Source organism: Mytilus edulis, chromosome 14 (genome assembly GCF_963676685.1).
Source record: "Mytilus edulis chromosome 14, xbMytEdul2.2, whole genome shotgun sequence".
NCBI lineage: Eukaryota > Metazoa > Mollusca > Bivalvia > Mytilida > Mytilidae > Mytilus > Mytilus edulis.
This window is the reverse complement of record NC_092357.1, coordinates 29,439,247-29,463,346: the sequence shown is the minus strand read 5'-3', so window position 1 is coordinate 29,463,346 and position 24,100 is coordinate 29,439,247. Positions and strand designations below refer to the sequence as shown.

The following is a 24,100-nucleotide window of genomic DNA, read 5'->3' as shown; positions in this document are numbered from 1 at the left end:
CAACTATCAATTAAAAGAAAACAATTAAAGTTATAAAAACCAACAAAATGATATTTCAAGTTACAAAACAACGATCTTCAAACAAACTGGACTATCAAAAACAAACAAATTGGCCATACAACAAGCAAAAAAAAAAGAAATGAAGTTAGTGACAATTGTCCTAGTTAATGACCTAATAGTGTAAGCTACAAAACGATAAACGGCACGAGAAAAGGCGTGTTTGAATCAAGAAAAAATTATCACTAAATTTGTGTTTTTAATTGCTATTTTCTTTTCACCGATTAACATTACACGAAATATATTTGGCACACATATGAACCATGTCTTATTGATGTAATCAGAGTAAAAATCCCGTGAAAGTAACACGTAATAAAATTGCTTTCGTTAAAAATGTTGTTAATTTCAGCTATAAAAATAGACCTACTAAAATCATGAAATACTTATACTTAAATTATATAAATATTTTTTAGCTTTCTTTATATGAATAATTTGATATTTAAGCTAAATGATAAGTACAATTTGAACAAATAAAACAAAGAGGAATAATTTTATTTTTTGTGTTGAAGATGACCTGTACAGTACAGTATCTTTGGGTACCATAAGAAACAACGAAATTTTGAAAAACGTGACCACGGCAGCATACGACGACATTCATGATTGGAAAATATAATGATTTTTCAACAGTTTGCATCTAAATTTAGCCGTATGTTCTCCGTTAACTTAAACTCGTTAACTAGACGTCTTTTTCGATACTGGGCACCCTACTAATGTAGAATAGTCGTTTTAGCTTATAGATCTACTTCCTACAACATGTACAATAACAAACTAAATGTGCTCTTTTCAATCCATTATGAGGTATTCATAGACAGTGGAAGGACTTTAAGATCTATTGTTTCATTATATATTGTCATTTAATTTTGATAGATTGCATTTTTTGTAGACCATTAAAAGCGAAGACTCGTCCGATCTGAAGCAAGGCCTCTAAATCCTGGACTTTCGCGCACTCCAGTTGTCTTTATGATCCGTGGCATATTATCGTAGTCTTCCGTAACCGTCCTCAAATTAGACACTCGTGAGTGTCCATTACTGATAGCAGTTAGTGATAACATCTTTTGTGACATTGCTCTTCTGACTGGTGGATGTTCATTTCCTTCAGCACCTGCATGATGAAAAAAAGTGATGTAACATTTTAATTGAATAAGAAAGTGTCTTACGTAATTTAAAACTTCAAAATCTGAGTTTCTTGTAACAATGACTCCCATTTTATTTATAAGGCATTTTCACCGTCAATACAAAAATGTCCGGCCTTCACAATGTCAGACGATGTACATAAAATAATGGTATTTCTTAAATGGGGGTTTATTCATTTATTTTTATTTTTTTGTGTTTTTAATGCCTCTTTGAATCACCGCTTTTTAGACTATTTCGTGGCGGTCAGTTTTTATTGGCGGAGGTAGCCATGAAAACCATCGACCTTCGATAGGAAACTGACAATCCTAGTTTATTAAGATTGGAGTTGAGTGCACGAGCGGGGTTCAGGTGACTGACTAGTGATTACAGTGGTAACTACATAGACCACTCGGCCACAGATGTCCCTTTTAATAGAAGTAACGTCTAGAGTAAAACCATGGGAAAAAGTTAAGAAAAAAGAGGAATAACATTTTCTAATCAATATTGCTGTCCTAAAAGAGAAGATAATCAACGAATAACAAATACTAATCCTATTTGGTATTCACATCTATATTCTCTAAATTGTTTGAAATTTTTCTCTATATTTCTTTATCCACTATCCAATACGATATAATATTCCTTATAATTTAGCACCCCGTTATTCAATTATCGTTATTTTGAGTTTTTTTTTCTCACCATTCTTTGATTTCTCCAAAGTCTCTATTTGTTTGTCGATATTCTCATTTATGTGAATACTATCGAGATCACAATTCATTGTTTCGTTACTTGAAAACTACTGGCTGTGTTCGGTTTGCCATACATATTTTGTAAGCGACCAATATTATTATGTAAATTATGGATTCTCTACGACTGGTTGGTGGTATAATTTATAGTGTTAGTTGCCAATTCTCAATTTGGGTTTTAATGGTTCTGTGTTTTGTTTACTATTATTTGGCGTTTGTTTTGCTATGTTGTTGTTAGTTTGTTTCATTCTAATGAAGTTGAAGGCATTACTTTAGCCCTTTAATTCCTATAATTTATTTACACATTGTAACTTGGAGGGAGAGTTGTCTTTTTTGGCACTCATACCATATATTCCTATTTATAAAATTTTTCAATGCCCCTTTTACATATATCGCTTCTACTTTATTATTTATTAAAAAAAAAACGGATATAATAATGACCTCATATATAAATTTTCTGTCAATAATATATTTAAGTGTTCAATATTTCAAGTATAGGAGAAAAGTCTAGTGATTTCCATCAGCTTGCATTGAAACCGACGCTATGTATACGTCATCGTTAACACTCCTGTTGGCTATACTACCATATTGAACACACCTTATAGATTCTGTTCTTAATTTACCTTGATTCCAAAAATCGTTGTCTCTCATTGAAGATGATTTCACCCTGTGTAACTTTGGAAGTGGTTTTGGTGTTCTGAAATAAATAGTACAATCTTATGTTTTACAAGTTGAAAAAGGCAACAGTAGTGCATGTATACTGATTTTCAAAAGTCATAAATCGATTGAGAGTAATAAATCCGGGTTTCAAACAGAAAACCGTGAGAAACACATCAACATAAACAGAGTGTATAATACTCAACCGTGATTATTATTAACATCCCCCTGCGTTTTGGGAAATGTAAAAATAGATAAATCGGAGGAACATTACCATAACATTAATGATAACAATGTTACTGCACAAGATTAACATTGTGAAAAGCAATATCTCTTCAGTTAAGCCTCACCTTAAAATATTTAAATATTCAAAACCTATTAGAAAAAAGGTTGTAGAGTTAATCAAAACTAAAATGCAATACAATAGCCGGAGAAGGAATCAAAGATTTATAAATTGGAACAAGAATTTGTTCATAGTACACGGATGCCACATTCGTACTTTAATTTTCTATGTTCAGGAGACCATGAAATAGGGGTCAGCACTATAATTTGACCTTTAAGTTAGAAAGAACATATCATAGGGAACACTTGTACTAAGTTTCAAGTTGATTGGACTTTAATTTGATCAAAAACTACATAGACCAAAAACTTTAATTTGAAGCGGGACAGACAGACGAACGAACGAACAAACAAACGGATGCAAAGACTGAAAAATTAATGCGGCTCAGTGGGGGATACAAAAGTACAGGCAGCTTCAAATTAAACAGTTGTTAGAAAGGATTAGTATACGCGCCGTATCACACTAGTTAATTTTTAGAATTTATTGATTTTCGTTGATCATCTCAACGAGATTGATTTTCTCGCTTGAGACGGGACGGCGAAAGCGAGAAAAGCAATCGAGTTGAGATGACCAATGATAATCTGTTAATCGCTATTTTACCTATGACGACGATGTTAATTTCATGACAACGGGCACGTGCGTCCTTAGCGATAGTTTTCATATCATTAGACTCCACTGAGAAAGAAAACTATCAGTCAGTTAGATCAAATGAACATTTCGTAAAATAGCAATAATACGTATACAACATTTTTCATTAGAGTTGTCTGGTGAACAAGTTGTAAATGATAAATGTATATTTTTTTCATCTTAATACACAATGAACAAAATAGTAATTTGATTTAGTTTTATCTTATATTGATATAGGAAGATGTGGTGTGAGACAATGAGACAACTCTCCATCCAAATAACAATTTAAAAAAAAAAGTAAACCATTATAGGTCAATGTACTGCATGATGAATTATTGTACTGAAACTTACTGTTGTTTTTGCGGGATTTCCTGGTATTTTTGGTCATTAGACCGACTCCGACACTGATGAAATTGACAAGCAATTAAAATCAATAACAACACTGCACCAACAACAGAAACAACAACAAGAATGGTCCATTCGGTTGTATTTGTAAAGTTTTGAGGATTCCCTGTTTCAGTTGCACTAGCTATCAAATTGTTTTGGTAGGAAACATTTGTTTGCTGTGATATTGGCTGTGATGTATTTGGACTTGCTACAATAACTGTGACCGTTACTTCTGCTGAGAGGCTCGGTAAACCGTCATCCTCAGCAATGACTTTAAAAGTTAGGATAGAATTGGCAGGCAAAGTTGAAAACGAGGTCAGTGATACAATTAATCCATCGTTAGAGACAATAAAAGAACTATTTAGTGATGAGGTCGGATCTACTCGATACGAAATCATTGAGTTACTTCCTTCATCAATGTCTGTTGCAACTGTACTCCCAATCGAAGAACCGAAAGGCGTATTCGAATCAACTGTAAACACATATGCAGTACTACTGAACACTGGGGCGTTGTCATTTATATCGTGTATGTATATAGTTACAAAACACGTGTCGGTTAAGCCGCCATTGTCTTCAATATCTATATTTATATTGATTTCAGATGGCATACTCGATTGGTCGGAATCATAATCTAAATGAAAGGAAAGAATTCCAGTTGACTCATTCACTGAAACATATCCTACTCCGCTTCCATTGGTCATTCGATACAATATGCTATCGCCAATGTCCTGGTCTACATATGGTGGCAGCTGTCCAATTATTGTGTGCGCCTTAGTAAAAACAAACATAGCGTGTTAAAATTAGTAAAAAGCGAGCATACTTTCTTAAGAATATTCTAAACATTACCATTAATGTTATTCTTGATGCAAGTTGCACTATAATCTTTTATTCTGCTATTTGATAAATACTAAATATAAATAGATAACCAACTAAATCGTTTATAGAATTGTAGCTTGTCCTTAGTAAGCCAGGAATATATCAGTTATTATCCATTCGAATGATATGTTTGAGCTTTTTATTTTGCCATTTGCGTAGGGATTTTCAGTATTTTTTTTAACGTTAATTTTGTTGTATACAGTTACGTTACCATATAACGTGATACTTCAATCATTTTACATTTGTCTGTGTTTTTTTTCTGTTGAAAAGTGTCTTTTATTTCTTCTAATGGTAATTACTCTTATATTGTTATTTTTGGTATTTCATATAAGTAATCCCATATTTCAATACACCTTATCGCTACTTAGTCCAATCCGGGAAAAACAGTCATTTACACAACTTCCTGTTTGGGTCATGCCGCCGAAAATAGAGGTCATCAGTAGTGAGCTGTGGGAGGAAAAACTTAAGAAAGCGACCATTAAGAAACATTGATAGAGTATGATCCACCTTTCGAAATTAAAATTGAAGTAAAAAAATATTTTGTTTGAAGTATTTACGGTAGTTTTAACAGCTCATTAAAACGTATCGTGCATGGTGCATTGTTTAAACAGGGTCCAAGATAGCGTCAACTGGATGAAAAAGTTGGGTTATTTTAGAACTTATCCGGAATGGAATAAATAGCGATTAGGTGTATTTCTAAAACAGTTTAACTATATAGTATAGTTTATATTTGAAATTATTTTTTTGTGAGTTAAGTGACTTACCTGTGATTCATTTACCCATAGATATAGCGCCGACGCTTGAAATACAGGAGCATCGTTGACATCCTGAATTGTGATTACAACCGACCCATAGACGGTATCAGTGTTATCAGATACTGTGAATGTGATGTTATATGTTTTGTCATTTAACAACTCATAATCCAATATTGCACCATGTTTGATGTAAAGTGTTAATGCTGAAATAATAAATATGCATTACGCCGTAATGATATATGGTTTAGATTTCAGCTGTATGAACACTAAATTGCGCGTCTGGCGTACTAAATTAAAATCCTGGTACCTTTAATAACTATTTGCTATATTATTGTATTTTTTTTTAATTATTGTAGTCAATCTTATTTGTGAGACATAACATCTCTTTCGAGATCTGGGAACATTTATGTAAGAACTTAACGAGTCGAAAATATTTTTTTATAAATTATTTAAATACATGTTGTTCATAATTTACGAGAGTTCTACCTAAGGTCGATTTCATCTGTCGCTCACATGTTAAAGTATAATAATTTCTTGTTTTGAAATTTTCCAGATTTTCGGAATTCTCTGGTTTTATCCATGTATTGCCATTCAAAACATTTTTAGTTTCTTTATTTATCTACTATCATTTTAGAACAGGTTTTGTTAAAAAGTTTGTTATTTTGAAACAGAGTAGCAAATATCCTAAATATATTTATACGAGTAAAACGTCAATCTAAATTAAACTCACATGTGGAATTGAAAGTGAACAGGGAATAACCACTGGTTGGTTGTACGTCAATTAAACAACTCAAACTATCGATGACGTCACTGTCTGTAACCATGAAACTGAAAATCGATGTCATTGGTGACGTGTCTTCCGGAAGTAAAAGTGAACTTGGCAGATTGTTAATTACAGGAGGATTATTCCGATCTGAAATACACGTTTTTACATTTAAATAAATGAAGGGAAAAGGTGATACACATACCGATGATGGAATGTATTCATTTTTACCTAAGTAAATGGTTTGGTTTGATTAATATTGTTCAAACTGAAGAAATTAGAAAGTACCATGTAAAACAGTAAGAACGAATTGCCTCTTAACTTACATAGGATATTCGCAGATGATTGCTTACTAAAGAGAAAGATATGAAAAGAGGTAGATACAATCTTACTCCAGTAATTGGCAGACAAATATCTCCTGCAATAGAAGTAATAAAGAACTCAAACTACCTTAACATCGGCCACAACTTATTACATGCGTATAGTAACCATGTAGGCATACATCATTAGTTATTTACTGTCCAAATCACACTCAGGAACAATGTTATACCACACAAGTGAACCCTTTATGGAGTATGCTTGTATCAGTTGGGAGTTGGGACCAAATGATTAAAAAAAAAACAACAGCAGAAATTTAAAAATGTTACAGGGAAGAGAAGCAAGTGTTGCAAATGGCGACTACAAAACTATCAGTGGTAAAACCCAGATGCTAAACGTTCTGCCATGAGTCAAATAACAAGAACGCTGGAAGAGTGAAAACCATCATGCTCAATCATATAGTACACCATATTGTTGCAATACCACCATTCTTAATACTTAGCGGTGTTGCATTAGAAACAAGAGTACATGATGACCGATTCCTACTACCCTACTCGGGAATACAAAACCAGCTTCTTTTTTACATCTTGAATTCGTCTATGGATTACCATCGACTATCGTCACAGCCTTCACATTGGACAGTTAAATTTGCAAACAAGCAATTGTGCAATATTCCTTGGAATACCAGCATATTAAAATTAGATTATGTGGAGGACATAGCGTTACAACTTTTCTGTGATCTAATGAAATAAACGTTACATTCTAAATTTTTTAATTTATTTGTGTATTCATTATACTTTTATCATGTTTTCCGTGCAAACTTCTGACGAATACAAGAACAAAATAGTTTATGTCCTACAACATCGTTCCTTTGAAACAAGTTTAATCATTAGTAACTTCTGCTTGCCTTGAGCAGTGACATACACTACTGAGTGTTCAATTTCAATCGGTATATAAATTTGCTACAAGCTATTCAATCAAACAAATGAACGATTACTTATATTAACTTTCAGTTGTTAAATTGACCGAAAAATATCAGTCATGTTTTATAAAAAAAAAACGCATCAAAAATATCAGGTTTATACGTCTTTTCGCGAGATGTGCGATACTGTGTAACAAGACAGTACAATAGTATTATCTTTAATAATACTCGATCTCAGTCCACAATTACATTTGGTTCAGTATATGCTGAATTAAATAAAGGCAACAGTAGTATACCGCTGTTCAAAACTCATAAATCCATGGACAAAAACAAAATCGGGGTAACAAACTAAAACTAAGGGAAACGCATTAAATATAAGAGGAGAACAACGACACAACATTAAAATGTAACACACACAGAAACGGACTAAGCATTAGAAAAAATCCTGAGAATAACAAATATAACATCAAAACCAAATACATGACTTTGGGATAGATAAGTACCGTGACACGTTTTATAGTAATGTGAATTCACACTCAAAAATAAGAGAAAACAAACGACACAACGGAAACACAACGTTAAAATGTAACACACACAGAAACGAACTATAATATAATAAAGTCTTTCACATATTCAAATTGAATGAAGTATGAAAAACAAAGATTACTGAATTTAAGAGAATCTAAGAATCTTAAGCGTGAATAAGTGAAAGATGTGGTTGCATGTGGTTGTATGTAGTTGCATGATGTCCGACAGTTAGACCCATGCGAAGTGCCGTCCGTTTGGATGGAAAAATGACGAAAAAACAATACTGACACATCCAATAAATTTGCACACCAAACATTTCTATACCAAACAAACGTTTATTCTGAATGTGGATAAATTAAAATCAAAACAAGTTACTCTCTACGTACTAAGCAAAATATTTGTTTTTAAAGTGCAATTTTAAAAACCTATGCCACTGCAGTGTGATATAAATAGAAATCATGTGTTCTTTCTTCGCTAAAAAGGATCTGAGAATACTCTGTTCTACAATCTGCTATGATAACGTTTATATTAACCAGGAAAAAATTGTGCCTCAAAACTATTGAATGCGTGCTTTATTACAAGAAGGGATAAATTGATAGAAAATAGACGTTAAACAAAATCCAGATAAGATCGTTTTCAGAACCGTATAAAGGTAACGTGTGGACATACAAAAATGTAGGATCTGTATTGAAACAAGATTGATGTTGCCTACTAGTACAAATAACTTACCGATGTTTATTACAAACATTGATAAAGTGTAACTTATAGATAAAAATGAAGAATACACCATGCATATTCTTGGAAACTTCAGACAATATTGAACAATAAATGTCTTAGTAAATGGACATATTCAAACATTGTTTTATGTTTATATTGTTAAAATAGAAAAATTATCTTTAGCATTCCATAAAGGTAGATCTGTGCGATCCCCATCTTAAGTACATGAGATAAAACAAGATTTTATATTTATTAAAAGGAAGGCAAAGGATACCAAAGTTGCTTTGAAACTCATAATTGACAGTAAACGGACAACACCATGGCTAAATAGAAAAGTAATATCAGAAACACCACAGGCCAAAACACACACCAATCAAAAACCGATGACTGAACATCACGAATCCACCAAAAACTGGGACTGCTCCAGAATGGTAAGCAAATCCTCCTCAATTGTGGCACCCTTAGTATTGCTCGTGTAAGTACAAACACGGTGTTAAGCCAAATTCGATAGATGATTTCAGAGAAAATGGGACTCTATCTGAAGTCACAACAATTAAAACATATCCGTTGTCATTTATGAAACAAATAATTATTAGGTCTACCAACTGGTGATGGTATCCGTAAAATTAGAATTTTTAAGGGATTGAAGATACAACATCTTGTTTTTTCAGAATCTAAAGGACGGAGGGTAATCTCATTGTTCGTACACCAAAATGAAAAGAACGTCACGTCATTGGATGGATTTTCATTGTTTAGAACATTTTAAACCAATCACAACGTTCTGGTGAACGTTTTTAAAAATATGACAAAATGCATTACATTCTGAAACGGCGAATTGGAAGATATTCCCGTTGCCATTTATGACATGAATACTTAATAACAGTCATCCAACTCGTGATGGTGTTCGTATAATTTACGAAGAGATCATTTGAACTTGATCACTTCGACATTTTTGTTTAGTAGCTTCATTGTGAGCAGCAACCCTCAATCAAAGTAACCAGGATAGGGAATACAAACCCCAGCATATCATATCAATTGGGAGATATACACTTTATATGCAGGCGCAGCTGGAATTTTGCTACATATCAATGGAACTTCACTATTTCGTCGTAATGATTTGTTTTCAACCGACCAACATTGTGAATTTCTAGATGTAAGTCAAATTTTGAGCATATTTCGCAATAGCCTATTTCTGTATGCTTTGAAATACTACTTAATAAGTTAAATGTTTAACATACTAGACCATGTAATTTTCAATGGTACTACAGTTCAAAATGTATACGCCGTAATACGTCAGATTGTGTAGTATATAATTAACATATAATATGATGTGTCTTCCATCACTTGACTTTTAATCTTTAAATTTTCCATACCTTTTATTTGTATGCTTAAAAGTTGAGGTCCAACGTTGTGTTTCCCGTCTGTTACATATACTTTAATGTCATATACAAGAAACTCTGAATCAAGTAAAGATGATGTGGAAAACACCTTACCTCCTATGATAAAATAAATAAAGGAAAACCTCAGAGCATACCTTATAGTGTTCTGTATATAAGACTTTACAATAGACTTTAATCTCATCATTTAATATTACAATAATAAAACTTCGTGGCCTTAACTGGTTTTTTTTCTCATAAAAACTAACAGTTTCGCCTTCGCCAAGCATTAAAATTGTACGGAAAAACACAGAACATTTTAATAAATCTTACAACCCAAGTCAAAACACATGGTTAAAACAAGTGGGAACTAAGAATACTTATTACACATGAAAAAACACTTTTTATAAATGTACAGAAACTACTAATTGGCTGAACAAAATTGATTATGGTAGAGATTGTCTTCCTTAAAATTGAATGAGACGTTTACCCTCATGTTTACTATTTTATCTTAAATTGTACGTTAAGACGACTTTACGAGTTTTGAAAATCGGTAAATTAGTGTTGTCTCTCATTTAATTATAACCTTACAACTCTATATTGACACTTTGGAAAGTAACACAAATTTGTATATCAGAAATGTGGACAAGTTACCGAAGGTAATTGTAATGGTCACACTTTACAAGGACTTGGGGTACAGGACATTTCCTATATCTAGGACAATATGTTGCCCACATATCGTCTTTTTATTTGTTTGTTTTCTTGCAATATTGATGGTGTTTACTACACTTCTACTTTCACCTTAAGGTGGTACCTAACACTACAGGGAGATAACTCTGTAAAGTCGGCTAAACGTTTTAATTACGTTGTGTTGTAAAAGGAATATTAAGCTTCTCAATGATCAAAATTGGTGTTGGTCAAACTGCTATATATAACCAGTGTAATTTTTCTGACAAAACGCTTGGTTCAAAATTTTTGAAATTTTTATATTTTTGTTAAAGGGTCAAAGTAAATACTTTGACAAAATTTTATGAAAATTAAACGAGCCAAATTAATTTTAGTGAAAGTGTTGGGTACCACCTTAAGTAAGTTAAAGGGAAAAGGCAGTGCGTCAGTACCGTCATGACTTATAACAAAACCTTTGTTAAGTCTTTTGAGCATTGAAAAATTAAGAAATAATTAAGAAATAAGATATCATCTCCATCAGACAGCGTTGACCATAGGTCTTTGAATTTGACTTTTATTTATTTGCCCTTTTTGGTCGTATAATTCTCCAAATATTTTGGATTCATTTTGTACATGTATACATCAATGGTTATAACATGATTACGTTTTGATCATACGATTGATAAAAGTTTATCAAGAAAAGTGCGTTGTTGAAATCTAAATTATATCATACTATTTTCATAATTTTATTATATGGTTGATGTATATTCCAGTTTTATGTTCAACTCTAGTTAAACTCCAACTTCAGCTGACACATATATCGTATGTGTATTCATTATATATAATAAATATATTTTATATTAATTGATGTAGTGATATTTGTACAATTTTAGTTGTTTAACAAAATAATCTCACCGCTTGAAATAGAAAATGGGCATGATGATGATCCACAAGTCATTGTATATATCAAATACGTATCCTCTGCATCTGAAGCAACCACGTCGAAGAACGGTGTTCCTGTAGCTAGGAGGGCAGATACTGTTGTATTTCCTACAAAGGAGGAATATAATAATTATTCTCATGTTTGTGAAGAAATTTAACTTCAAGAAAATAATATTCAATAATATCATTTTTGTACGTACACAATACGCGAGTTGTTCATGTAAACTGTTATTAACGATCAGAGCTACTTTAAAATTCCACATTAAAGCATCTCATCGTGTATTTATGTTTTGTTTTACTAACACATGATGACTTAAATTCAGAATTAAGAAAAAAAATGATAATGAATTAACAAGCCAGACTATGATCACGTGCACATTAAAGGAATTCTTGCATTGTGTCTTGCCATTTGAAACATATGTTCAGTGAGTCTTATCTTGTCGTCAAAGATTTTCTGGTCTTACATCTTTCTAAAATCAACGAGGAAACTTAGTTAAAATACATTGCCCTGGAAAACAGCTAACAACATCAGAATACTTCCTTATGAACTAGACTTAGTCTACGATATTTATATCATAGAAAAAATTGCACCTTTTAATGGAACGACAATTTAACTCGAAAGAAAGGGTGTGTATTTTTCCTAACAAAATATTCTGATCCTATATTTAATGAAAACAAAAATTGTGATCAAGCAGATGAATAAATAAAAAAATATTCTGAATCCATATTTTCCTTCTGCCTTATAGTGTTGAATTTTGAAGAAAACAAAACTGGTTGAAAGCATCGAAAAATTAAAAAAAGGTTCTGACTAGGACAAAAACTAGATGCTCTCAAGCGTCTGTATCGCTCAACTGACTCTTCTTTGGTTTTGAAAATCATGTAAAAATAGATAAAGATCATAACAGATACCCAAATAATGATTGAGGCAAAATTTGGTTTAAAAGAGGGACGAAGTATATTGGCCCCGTAATTTAATAAAAATATAATCCTTGTTGCCATCTTGAACAGTAAATGAACAAGAAAATAGCAACACTTCATCAGCATCTCATGAGAAACATTTATGACATGTTTGGTTTCATTCCATTCAGTGGTTCTGACAAGAAGACATTTGTATGTATTTCCTATAGGTTACAATGTTCAACTAAGTATCCCCCGGGCGGCAATCTTGAATGCTAAATCAGCATCATAGTAACAACACTTGGTAAACACCTTGTAAAGAACATTGAGAATGGAAATGGGGAATGTGCCAAAGAGACAACAACCCAACCATAAAAAAAAACAACAGCAGAAGGTCACCAACAGGTCTTCAATGTAGCGAGAAACTCCCGCACCCGGAGGCGTCCTTCAGCTGGCCCCTAAACAAATATATACTAGTTCAGTGATAATGAACGCCATACTAATTTCCAAATTGTACACAAGAAACTAAAAGAACATTTATGTTATGATTGGTTGCATCCCTTCCATTCCGTGGTTCTCTAAAAGAAGAAGACATTTGTATTTATTTCCCATAGGGTCCTATGTTGAACTAAGTCCACACTGGCAGCAATCTTGGAAGATGGATTAGTGTCAAAGTAACAACACTTGGTAAGCACCTCATAAGGAACATTCGTCCCATGTTAAACTGAATTCCATTCATTGGTTCTTTAAAAGAAGACATTTGTATGCATTTCACATAGGGTCCTATGTAATACTAAGTCCCCTCTTGTGGCCATTTTGGATGATGGATCGGCTTATAAGTAACAACACTTGGTCAGCACGTCATAAGGAACATTCATGCAATGTTTTGTTTCATTCCATTTTGTGGATCTCTAAAAGAAGACATTTGTATGCATTTTCCGTAGGGTTCTATTTAGATACTTAGTCCACCACTGGCAGTCATCTTGGATGATGGATCGGCTTCAAAGTAACAGCACTTAGTAAGCACCTCACAAGGAACATGCATGCTATGATTGGTTTTATTCCCTTCAGTGGTTCTCTAAACGAAGACATTTGTATGTATTTCCCATAGGGTCCTATGTTAAACTAAGTCCGCCGCTGGCGGCCATCTTAAGTTTGGATGATGGATCAGCGTGAAAGTTATAACATTTGGTCAGCACATCATAAGGAACATTCATGTCATGTTTGGCTCTATTCCCTTCAATGGAGATGTTCAAAATGTAAAAAGTTAATGACGATGACGGCGGATGCCAAGTGATGAGAATAGCTCACTTGGAGCTTCGGGCCCGGTGAGCTAAAAACCTATCCCCACCTCTTGAAGTTAAATTGTTACTACCTAACGTTACCTGGTAAGTTAGTAAATACTGGAGGACTGTTTGGTTGTACATAAACATAAACTACGCCCCAAGACCATAACGTACTGTCGTCACACGTGATGTTCAATTCGTACGAGTTTTGTAAACTGTATGAGAGATTGGCTCCACCTTGCAGGTAAATGCCATATTCTGTAAAACAATTCAAAGTTATCATAACAGCATGTAATAATATTTAATTATTGTTTAATCTTGATCATATTCATTCCATATGTGCTGCTACTTTACTTGGATTGCAAATTAAAATTATCTGTATTTAGTGGTTTAAAAGAATAAATTATGCTTATTGATTATATTCCATTATGAGCAGAGTATTTACATGCATACATGCATAGCTATGATTTTATATTATCTTTTATTTTTGTGGAACGTGGGACATCTTCGGAAAATGTTCATGTATTTGAAATAAGAAAAATTCATGTACGTAAGACAAAATACTCGCAAGAAGGAGCATTGTAAAGATTCAAAATGCAAAGTAACAGATTTTTTTTTCATAAAAAAAAACTTGAGAGAAAGATCCACACACTAACAATTGAACTACGATGATATATATTTGATCAATCAATGAAAATATAGGATTGGTGAATAAATTGATGTAAACAATACATAAGATAGAAAATACATTAGTGTCGTATATGAAGTCAAACAGGCATTATTAGTCAGTGCAATTGTGCAACATGTGTATAAAGACAAAACTCTGTAGAAATCCACACATGATTATTGCAATAGTTTAGAATCCACGCTTATAAAGCAGTTATTGAAGCTTGGAATCACTTACCATAAGTGTACTGGGTTGTTGAGTTTATTACCACTATAAACATATGATTTCAAATAAAGCAAGTGCAGTAAATTCAAGATAACAGCCATTTTATATAACATAACAAAAATACCCGATACAAGTCTCCCTCCCTAGAAAAACAAAACTTCTTGTTGTTACCCTGTTATAACCTTCCAGAATATACGGAACGCCATCAACATGATCAGATTTGGTTTTTCTAAATGGGTTAAATCTTTGTGTCACAGACGAAAATAGACTTCTCTATGTTTACATATTAACCAGATGATATTCATCATTGAATGTGTATCTGAAACGAGCAATGCGGTTGTTGTCACATGTTAATCGGTACTTTCTTTTATAGTCTTTAGATGTTCATGTACATACGGTGTTTGGTTTTATCCCGTCGTTTGCCGTAATGTCGTTGTCGGGTTTTCTTCTATTTTCCTTTTGTTATCTTCTGTCTCCTTCTTATCTTTTATCAATTTCAGGAAATTTTTGAAACATCCACATTAAAACATTTCCACATGAGAACAAACATAGGGTAAAAAAGGGACGAAAGATACCAGAGGGACAGTCAAACTCATAAATCGAAAATAAACTGACAACGCCATAGCTAAAAATTAAAAGACAAAAAAGACAATCAATAATACACATGAAATAACATAGAAAACTAAAGAAAACAACTCGAACCCCACCAAAAACTAGGGGTGATCTCAGGTGCTCCGGAAAGGTAAGCAGAATCTGCTTCACACAATTCTGGTGTAAATGGTTCAATTTCATACGAAACATTCCCTCAGTGATTATATTAATCAGTATCTTTGGAATTAGAGACCTAATTAAAACCTATATCCCGTCCGTTTTTTTAATCACCCTTAATCAACGTATAACTTCTTCCTCTCGAAATGTTGTGTTTCGAGTAGACATGGCAAATTACGACTTCTATAATATCAACTGGAGTTAGATGTGAATTATACGTAAATGTACCCGTGTTTGCGCCTGTTTTAATCAATGAGCCTCTTGCCTTTGTTAGTCTTGTTTGTTTTTTAAATCTTAGTTTATTTATATGTTTCGGAGTTTAATGTGACGTGACGTCCATTTTAACTGAACTGGTACACACTTTTGTTAGGGAACAGCTTACACCCGCCTCCATGTGAGGGATTTATCACTGTGTTAAAGACCAATTGGTGGCCAATGACTGTTTTCTGGCCTTTGGTCGGGTTGTTGTCTCGTTGACACATTCCCAATTTGCATTCGAAATTTCAGTAATAAAACAAAAATGCCTTTGTTTTACATGTAAACAAATTTTCGAACATAGATAAGTTTGAAGAATGTATTTTGCTATTTCGTCATTTCTTCATTTAAAAAAGGGGATAGCAAATAAACATTTTGATTCCAGCAGTGTCCTACCTGACGCTGTACCATGTATCTTGAATAGAAAGGGTGCATTGCTTGGAACTGTATCAGTAATTGAACAAGTGATAGGATCGCTATCAGTAACGGTCAGATTATATACTAGTGTTTCTATAACCGCATCCTCCACCACGTGGGCTATGCCTGGCATGTTTTCAAGTGTTGGAGCCTATTAGAAATAAAAATTGTAAATTACTGTCAATTAACAAGGATTCAATATGTTAGCATGCATAATATTGTTTATTTTTCAATCTTAGTAAGAACTGTCAATGTAATATTCAACAAAAGGATAAATGTGTTGATGCTATTCCCTCGATAGGTAGTAGTACGTTCTTTAGCCATTTAGCAGTCAGAATACGTAAATTCACCGACTACATGTAAGTCTTAAAATTCTTATTTGGTCTCGCTTTGTTATGTTTCGCACAAACTTTCTTTTTGTAAGTTTTTGTGAGTTCATTTTTACCTGAAGGCTATTAATCGTCAAATTATTCGCAGTAACTAAACTACAATAATGATTTATATTTTTTTTTTGGGGGGGGGGGGGAGGAGGGAGATTTATTAATTATTATATTACTTACATGGTTAGGGCCTATTACTGTTACAGTTAATTGTTGTATATCTTCCAGTCCACATACATCAGTTACAACCATATATATATTAAAAGTTGCTGGTACCAACGCCTTCGCCACTTTCACGACACCTTTAAAAAGAATGAAATTACCCAGACTATTTTTTTAAGAAGAACAATCAATTTTAATGGCAATTGATTAAATCATTTTTACAGGCGTCATCAAGTAACTTTCTTTACGCATTTATTTTCATGACACATGTTGTGATTAAAATTTATAAAAAGAGGATAACAAATAGAAAAACAAGACATAAAACAGAGACATCGCAATGATGTACAAAATAGGATGAAACGACTAAAATTGGACAGACGACCAGAGGGTCGAATAGTAAAGAAATAACACAATAAGCTCTAATAGCCAACTGACTTAAAATAAAAGCGTCCTTTTGTTTCATCAATGTATTCATTCAGTAATTTTCTTATCCAACTATTTCACACACTTATGTGTTTTGAATTGGTTTTTTTACCTGATGTTGGATCGATGGAAAAGTAAGTCGACAAACTTCCGGCATGCGTGTAATTATGCGTATCACCAACATTAACATCAGACACTGTTGGGACGAACACGGTAGCTCCAGGAAAGACCGCGTCTGTGATTGAGAGTGATGCTGGCAGATTAGTGAACTGCGGAGGTGTTCCTGAAATTTGTTCAAATACATTTAGTACTTCAAATTTACAAGCATATTTAGATCTTACATGTACCTGTAAATATATATAATATATATGAATTGATTAATTAGAACAAAACGGCTAAAGCAAATATAATATAGTTTACATACATGTATCAATGACATCAATGCATCTGCATCTTCACGATATATTTGTAAATGTTTTATTGCATTATTATATGAATATCACAACCACGTAGCTGTAAGGGTGACAGATCAGATTGTCAACCGGAGAGATCATTGTCATTCGAGGCGAAGTCCAGTGGCGGATCCAGAAATTTTCATAAGTGGGAGCCCACTGACTGACCTAAGAGGGGCCCGCTCCAGTCACGCTTCAGTGATTCCCTATATAAGCAACCAAATGTTTTCCAAAAAAGGGGGCCCCCTGCCCCCCCCCCTAAATCCTCCTCTAAAGTCAAGTTTTTTTCATGGGTAACAATTTGCTTTAACACACTCTCAGCTATGTGATTTTTAATTTATACTAAATATTCTGTTATCGTTGTATTTTGAATTGAAAATAACAATATATCATGTCATGTACATAACAATTCATATTTGATTAAATGTACAATAGTTAGCCGGCAAAAAAAATAAAACCATTGCAATCCGAGGCGAAGTCAACGTTGACACGGTTTTTTTTTTCATTGGTAACAATCTGCTTTATCACACTCTCAGCTGTGTGATTTTTAACGTATACTAAATATTCTGTTATCGTTATATTTTGAATTGAAAGTAATAATCTAATCATTTCATGTACAACAACAATTCATATTTGATTTAAGTGTACAATGGTTAGCCGGCAATAAAGTCAAGCGACCAATCGTCGGCACGAAGGCGAAGTCATGGCAATTTGGATAGGGGTAGAGTAAAAAGTCTCTCCCACTTTGACAAATCAAAATATTCCATTTAACGTCAAGTATGTTTAATATAAAAATAAGGAGATGTGATTTGCCAATGAGAGAACTATCCACCGATCGAAGTTCAAATTGACATGGATGTGAGCAATTATAGGCAACAGTGCGACCTTCAACAATGAGAATAATCCATGCCGTATGGTCGGCCATACAAGCATATGCATCTTTCAGTGATATGTGTTTTTTGTTCTTGTCTGACATGCTGCGTAGCATTAGATGCATGTAATTCTACCCGGATTTTTTTTTCTGTTTTACAATTTTTCAGTTGTGTTTTTTATGTTTAAAGGGAGATAACCCAAATTGAATACTGTTTCAAATCAAAATTACTTTAAATTTATTACATTTCGTGAGACCGAAGCAGTTACACAACTTATAGCCGACGGCTGCAGGGGCGCAACTTTTTCATGAGGTAAAATTATCCAAATATTCTTTTAATACTAAGCTGAGGACAACCAATGCTTTACAAATTTTAGGGCAATGGGTGCATGCCCACCAAGCCCCCGCCTGAATCTGTGCCTGATCCGGATTTCTAAATTCTCCATTATCATAATTTTATATTCATGTACTTGTATTTTTAGATATAACTAAAGCCTAAAACTTCTGTGTTAAGACTAACTAATGGTACAGATACAGTTTGCCATTGTATATATACATAGATGCCAGTAAATATACTGTTCTCATGCAGGCGGAGTCTGACAGACTCTAAAGCATTATATTACTACATCTACAGCAGCTAATACATGATTACAATGTTGTAGTGATTTTAATCAGTTCATATTTCAATCGTAATTAAAAGATGTGTTTTCCTCTTTACATTACCTGCTGATAGATAAGCCTTGACAGCGTACATTCTTTTTCTCAAAGAATTTTTAGGGAACATATGTTTCCCAGGAACTGGAACATCAGGCATGGATTCATCGTGCCAAATCATTTCATCTGGTGTTTCTGTGTCTTCATATGTTAACACTTCTACTCCTGCTGTCTGCCTGGTGAGAACATATATTAAATATATATAAATGCGGATCCAGGATTTTTAAGAAAGGAAAAGGGGACGGGGAACCTAAACTATTCAAAGTTTGGAGTTGATATGTCTGGATTAAGCATAAATGTAGTTCCATAAGGGGGACATCCCGCCCCTAGACTCACCTCTAATATAGACAGAAAATGCTTTTCAAAACCAACAATGCATAGTTAATTTACTTCTGATGCCCATAGAAGGACGTGCGCTGTGATCACATATTACAAGTAGTGTGTTTGTTATCACGTACAACTTCTCTAAATGCTATACTTTATTGCATAACTTTTTCTTATTTTTTTTAATTCAACTGCCTAACATTTGTAGCTTAATGTATATATTAAACATCATAATAAACTGATCACATCTTTCAAGACACAGCGCAAATTATATTTAATCAAATAACCTTTGTGAGCTCACATACCCCATTTCCCCACATAAATGCAATTGGGCATTACTATAAATTGAATCATAATTTTCTGTAGATATGTACATGTACATCTGCTTAGTATGTCCTTATTGTCTATAAAGAATCATGAACATTTGTTATGTGGTTTGAGGGTAGTTGCGATTACCAGAACAGGACTGGTATACTGACGGACGGACAGACAGGCGGTTAAAAATTATTATAACCGATGCAAAATACGATGCAAAAATCTAAAAGTTTTTAAAAGAAAAAGTGCCAATGTAAAATATGTTTGAAAATTTAAGAGATAATGATTTCCCGCCAATTTTTCAATTAATAATAATTCAAGAACAAGGCAACGGACCTTTCATTTTCATGCTTTTTAAGTACCTCTTTTTTCTTCCAATTTATTAAAGTCTTTTTAAAAGCCTATTAATTTCAAAAAGAGAAGTGAACATCATTAAGTTTCGTTACATACCAACCAATAGCATCTCCTGGTACTACAGTTATTTGTTCTGGAACAGCAATATTGAACAATAATTCGTTGGCAGTAGAACCTGTTAATTATATCAATATAATTACATTAGATGTAGGTATCCTTATATGAACCCTTACACTTTACAAAAATTACAAAATATACATGCCCCACGCCAGTAACCGTTTAAAAAGTGCATATTACACTTATTTTATGTTTTTAGCCCCAAAAAGGTCCCAAAAATTTTTCAAAACTTCGCCCCCCTTTCCAAAATCCTGGATCCGCCCCTGCATATTAAGTATCAAATGTACATTTTTCGCTGTATTGAAACCCCATTGGTGGCTTTCGACTATTGTTTGAAGTGTGCTCGGGTTGCTGTCTCTTTCACACATTCCCCTTTTACATTCTCAATTCTATCGTAGCTGAAAACCTCAAACAGTTCTTCCTAATTAATGATATTGCTTGGATATTTTGCAACAAAGATGAAGTAATTGTTTTGTATAATAAAGAATGAATACATAATCATCATTGGTGTAAATTGAATAATATTTCGATACATTTAGTTTACGAACAGTCCATCATACAGTTAATATACTGGTAATGCTTCTTTCAATAATCCGACAAAACAGAGGAAACAATAAAAGCAACTGCTACGATACAACATACATGCATGGTTAGAACAATTTAAAACGCAGAAAGTTGAACAAACAACACTATATTTTGGCATATTTCTAAATTCTATACAAGCAGTAGTTTTGAACCATTGAAAGTCCATCAGCTAACTAAAAATCACACGTTACTTCAATGTAACTTATTCCTACGAATTCATATTTGACATGGTTGAACTACTGCTGCCGCGAAACAATTAACCAGTGACATACATGGTGAATCAGTTTCGGAAATTTGAAATTTGCATCGCAAATTCGGTGATTTTTAATCAAAGGGTGAAGTTTCAATGGTATATTTAAATTCTTTGTACATGTACATAAGGAAGGATAAACTACTGCAGGTGTGTCACTGTAAGCAGATAAGGTTGAATCCACTTTGTAATATTTTCCAAATGAATGTTCTAAAATGTATACCACTAAATTGTCAATTGCATTAGTTAATTGAATTTTAATGGTATTCCAGAAAACCGTCTAATTCCACTAATTGATATGTATTATTTTTTTAAGCAAATAATCAGTGGCGGATCCAGAACTTTTTGTAAGGGTGGAGGGGCGCTCCAGTCACGCTTCAGTGATTCCATATATAATCAATAATCAATCGATTTTTTTTTCACGTAAGGGGCGCCCCCCCCCCCCCCCCCTTCCCTGGATCCGCCTATGAAATTGCAGCCGACCAATCTGTGCAGTGTGTTTTTGTTACCTTGGATTTGTTCTACTGTATAGGCACAGCAGTGAATTTTTCGAGACACATCGTTATAGGAAAATCCTTTTGATTTTAACACATTTCTTTTGATAAGATAGTATTATGGAATACGCATTAAGCTAGCGGAGAACTCGAATCTTTGCATAAAATGTAGAGATGTGAAATGAATGTCAATGAGACAGCTATCCAACATAGTCAAAATGAATGTTCGAATCTTTTTTTTTTACACGGGAGTTACTTTCATCTTACAATAAAAATAAATATGCAAAGATCTCGACGTATTCTAATTTCTAACATACAATGTATATTATAGTATGTACTAAGAAGCAATGAAAATATATTTGGAATTGCATTTAACCTACATAATCTACACTCGGCTGATGTTGAGCAAACACATGTTCCTGTATTAAAAAATATTACAGTCTTCATACAGCTGTTATTTTGAACATCATATAAGACTGAACCATGAAAAAAGCTGAAACGACTAGACATGCAGATACAAATTTTGTAAAGTTATCAACTGCATGTACATGTTGCTGCAAATCTTTTCTTACAAATTGAAATAAAACATCTTAAAACTAAATTTGCGAGTCTTGAAAACGTAAAACAATGCTGATGTTAAAAATGCCAAAATACATGTCCTCACTAAAAGATGGTTATTGCAAACTAAAACATAATACAGATGAATAGACAATTGATAATGAATTTAAACACGAAGTTCTCCCTCCATCTGACCAAATTACCATTTGAATCAGCATTACACGCGAATTGAATGTCTATAATTATATGTACACGAATGTATGCAAATATGATGTCAAAATAGAAACGTAAGTTTTAAATTATCTTATTTTTAAAGTTTGAAGTTTTTATTCATTAAATGCTATAAGCCTATATTGAAATTAATCCAATGTCCTATTAAGCAATCACTAGTAGCTCAACCGATTGAAAGAGCTTATTTACCAAGATTTACATATTCCACGAAAAATGATGACATATTTTCTTTCTGGGCGATATATGTATATTTTTTTTTAAACTTTGTTAACGCTTTTGATAACCATTATATCAAGAACTAGTGTATTCCAGATACCGTATTATACGTGAATAATACATACCTATTGTAGCAGCTAGCACATTCTCTCCAATTAGCTGTTCTTGTGAACCGGAAGTACGCCATACTTGCATCTGCAGATCACCCGCATCTTCGACGAAAACTTCCCAGTTTTCAACAACTCCACAACAAGGAAATACAAAATCTGGCAGACGTATCACATAGCCCCAGCCTTTCAACGTTATAGAAGAGTTAGAATAAAACGTATAAAAGCTTTAAAAAATTGAAATTCAGACCTCTAAAAACGTGCTCGTAAATACATATGGGTACATGTATAACAAATTCAGAGAACTATATTTTAATTAGATTGAAGCAGAAATAGAAAGTGTTAGACACAAAATAGACTTTCATCTGTTCGTTTCATTCTAATTATTATTTTTTTGTGTAGTATGAATGTTACAGAAATGCAAATTTGCATACACATTTGGGCATATCTCAATTCTTTATTATTGAATCTTAGTTCCATTGTCAGTCCTGGTAGAAGAAATGAATATCGTCATACAAATAACACGGACACACATATATGTGTGTCTTGTGTCTTCAGTGCTCTTCATATTCATGCTTTTTTAGCCTTTTTTACTGTTTTTTTATTCGAGCTAGTCGATTAGTTCTTTTTGTAGACAAAACGCGAGTGTGTCAAAATTTTATGCCTGGTATACATGTACATGATGGATTTAATATGCATCGTTCCCAACCCTTTTTTCTGCTACAATGTACAAAAAAAATGTATATGAAGTGATAACGTTGAATTATGTTTTTTTTTTTTGTTTCTTACATGTACGTGTAGTTTCACCATATGCACCACTTATCCGTGTTTTATAAATAACAAACTGCTGTTCAAAAGTCATAAATCGATTGCATGAGAGAAAACAAAACTGGGTAACAAATAAAAACTGAGAGAAACACGTCATCTATACGAGAAAATCAACGACATTACAGAACCTCTGAGGTGCCTAAACACTTAAAAATGCAAATAAACATACACAGAAACGGACTTTTTGGTAACAACTGCAATATTCCTGACTTGGTACAGGATAAGAAAATAATGGTAGATTGAACCTCCCGCTTGTATGGAATTTTTGGTACAATGATCGTCAGCTTCCTACTGTATTTAACCTTTCAGTTTTTTTTATTCAAGCGTCAAGGATGAGTTTTTGTTGACAAAATACACACCCGGTGTACAAGATTACATATCTATTATCTTTGGTGAGCCCTTGTTATGTTCCACCGG

The 24,100-nt window shown here is 33.3% G+C and overlaps 1 protein-coding gene and 1 long non-coding RNA gene across 2 annotated transcripts; both read right to left on the bottom strand.

Annotated features, from left to right (window-relative positions):
* Positions 1 to 850: 850 nt before the first annotated feature.
* LOC139504094 (protocadherin alpha-1-like) lies at positions 851 to 21,273 on the bottom strand. Its single transcript, XM_071294154.1, has 10 exons — positions 21,261 to 21,273; positions 20,394 to 20,472; positions 19,314 to 19,480; positions 17,380 to 17,550; positions 16,863 to 16,984; positions 16,282 to 16,453; positions 5,565 to 5,758; positions 3,889 to 4,694; positions 2,537 to 2,610; positions 851 to 1,159 (listed from the first exon to the last, which is right to left on the bottom strand). The coding sequence occupies exons 1-10, from the start codon at positions 21,271 to 21,273 to the stop codon at positions 945 to 947; spliced, it is 2,013 nt and encodes a 670-aa protein (XP_071150255.1). The 3' UTR covers positions 851 to 944.
* On the bottom strand, positions 10,206 to 14,225 carry LOC139502791 (uncharacterized). The gene is made up of 3 exons (XR_011658939.1): positions 14,070 to 14,225; positions 11,761 to 11,895; positions 10,206 to 10,299 (listed from the first exon to the last, which is right to left on the bottom strand). It is a non-coding gene; the product is annotated as an uncharacterized lncRNA (long non-coding RNA).
* Positions 21,274 to 24,100: the final 2,827 nt, after the last annotated feature.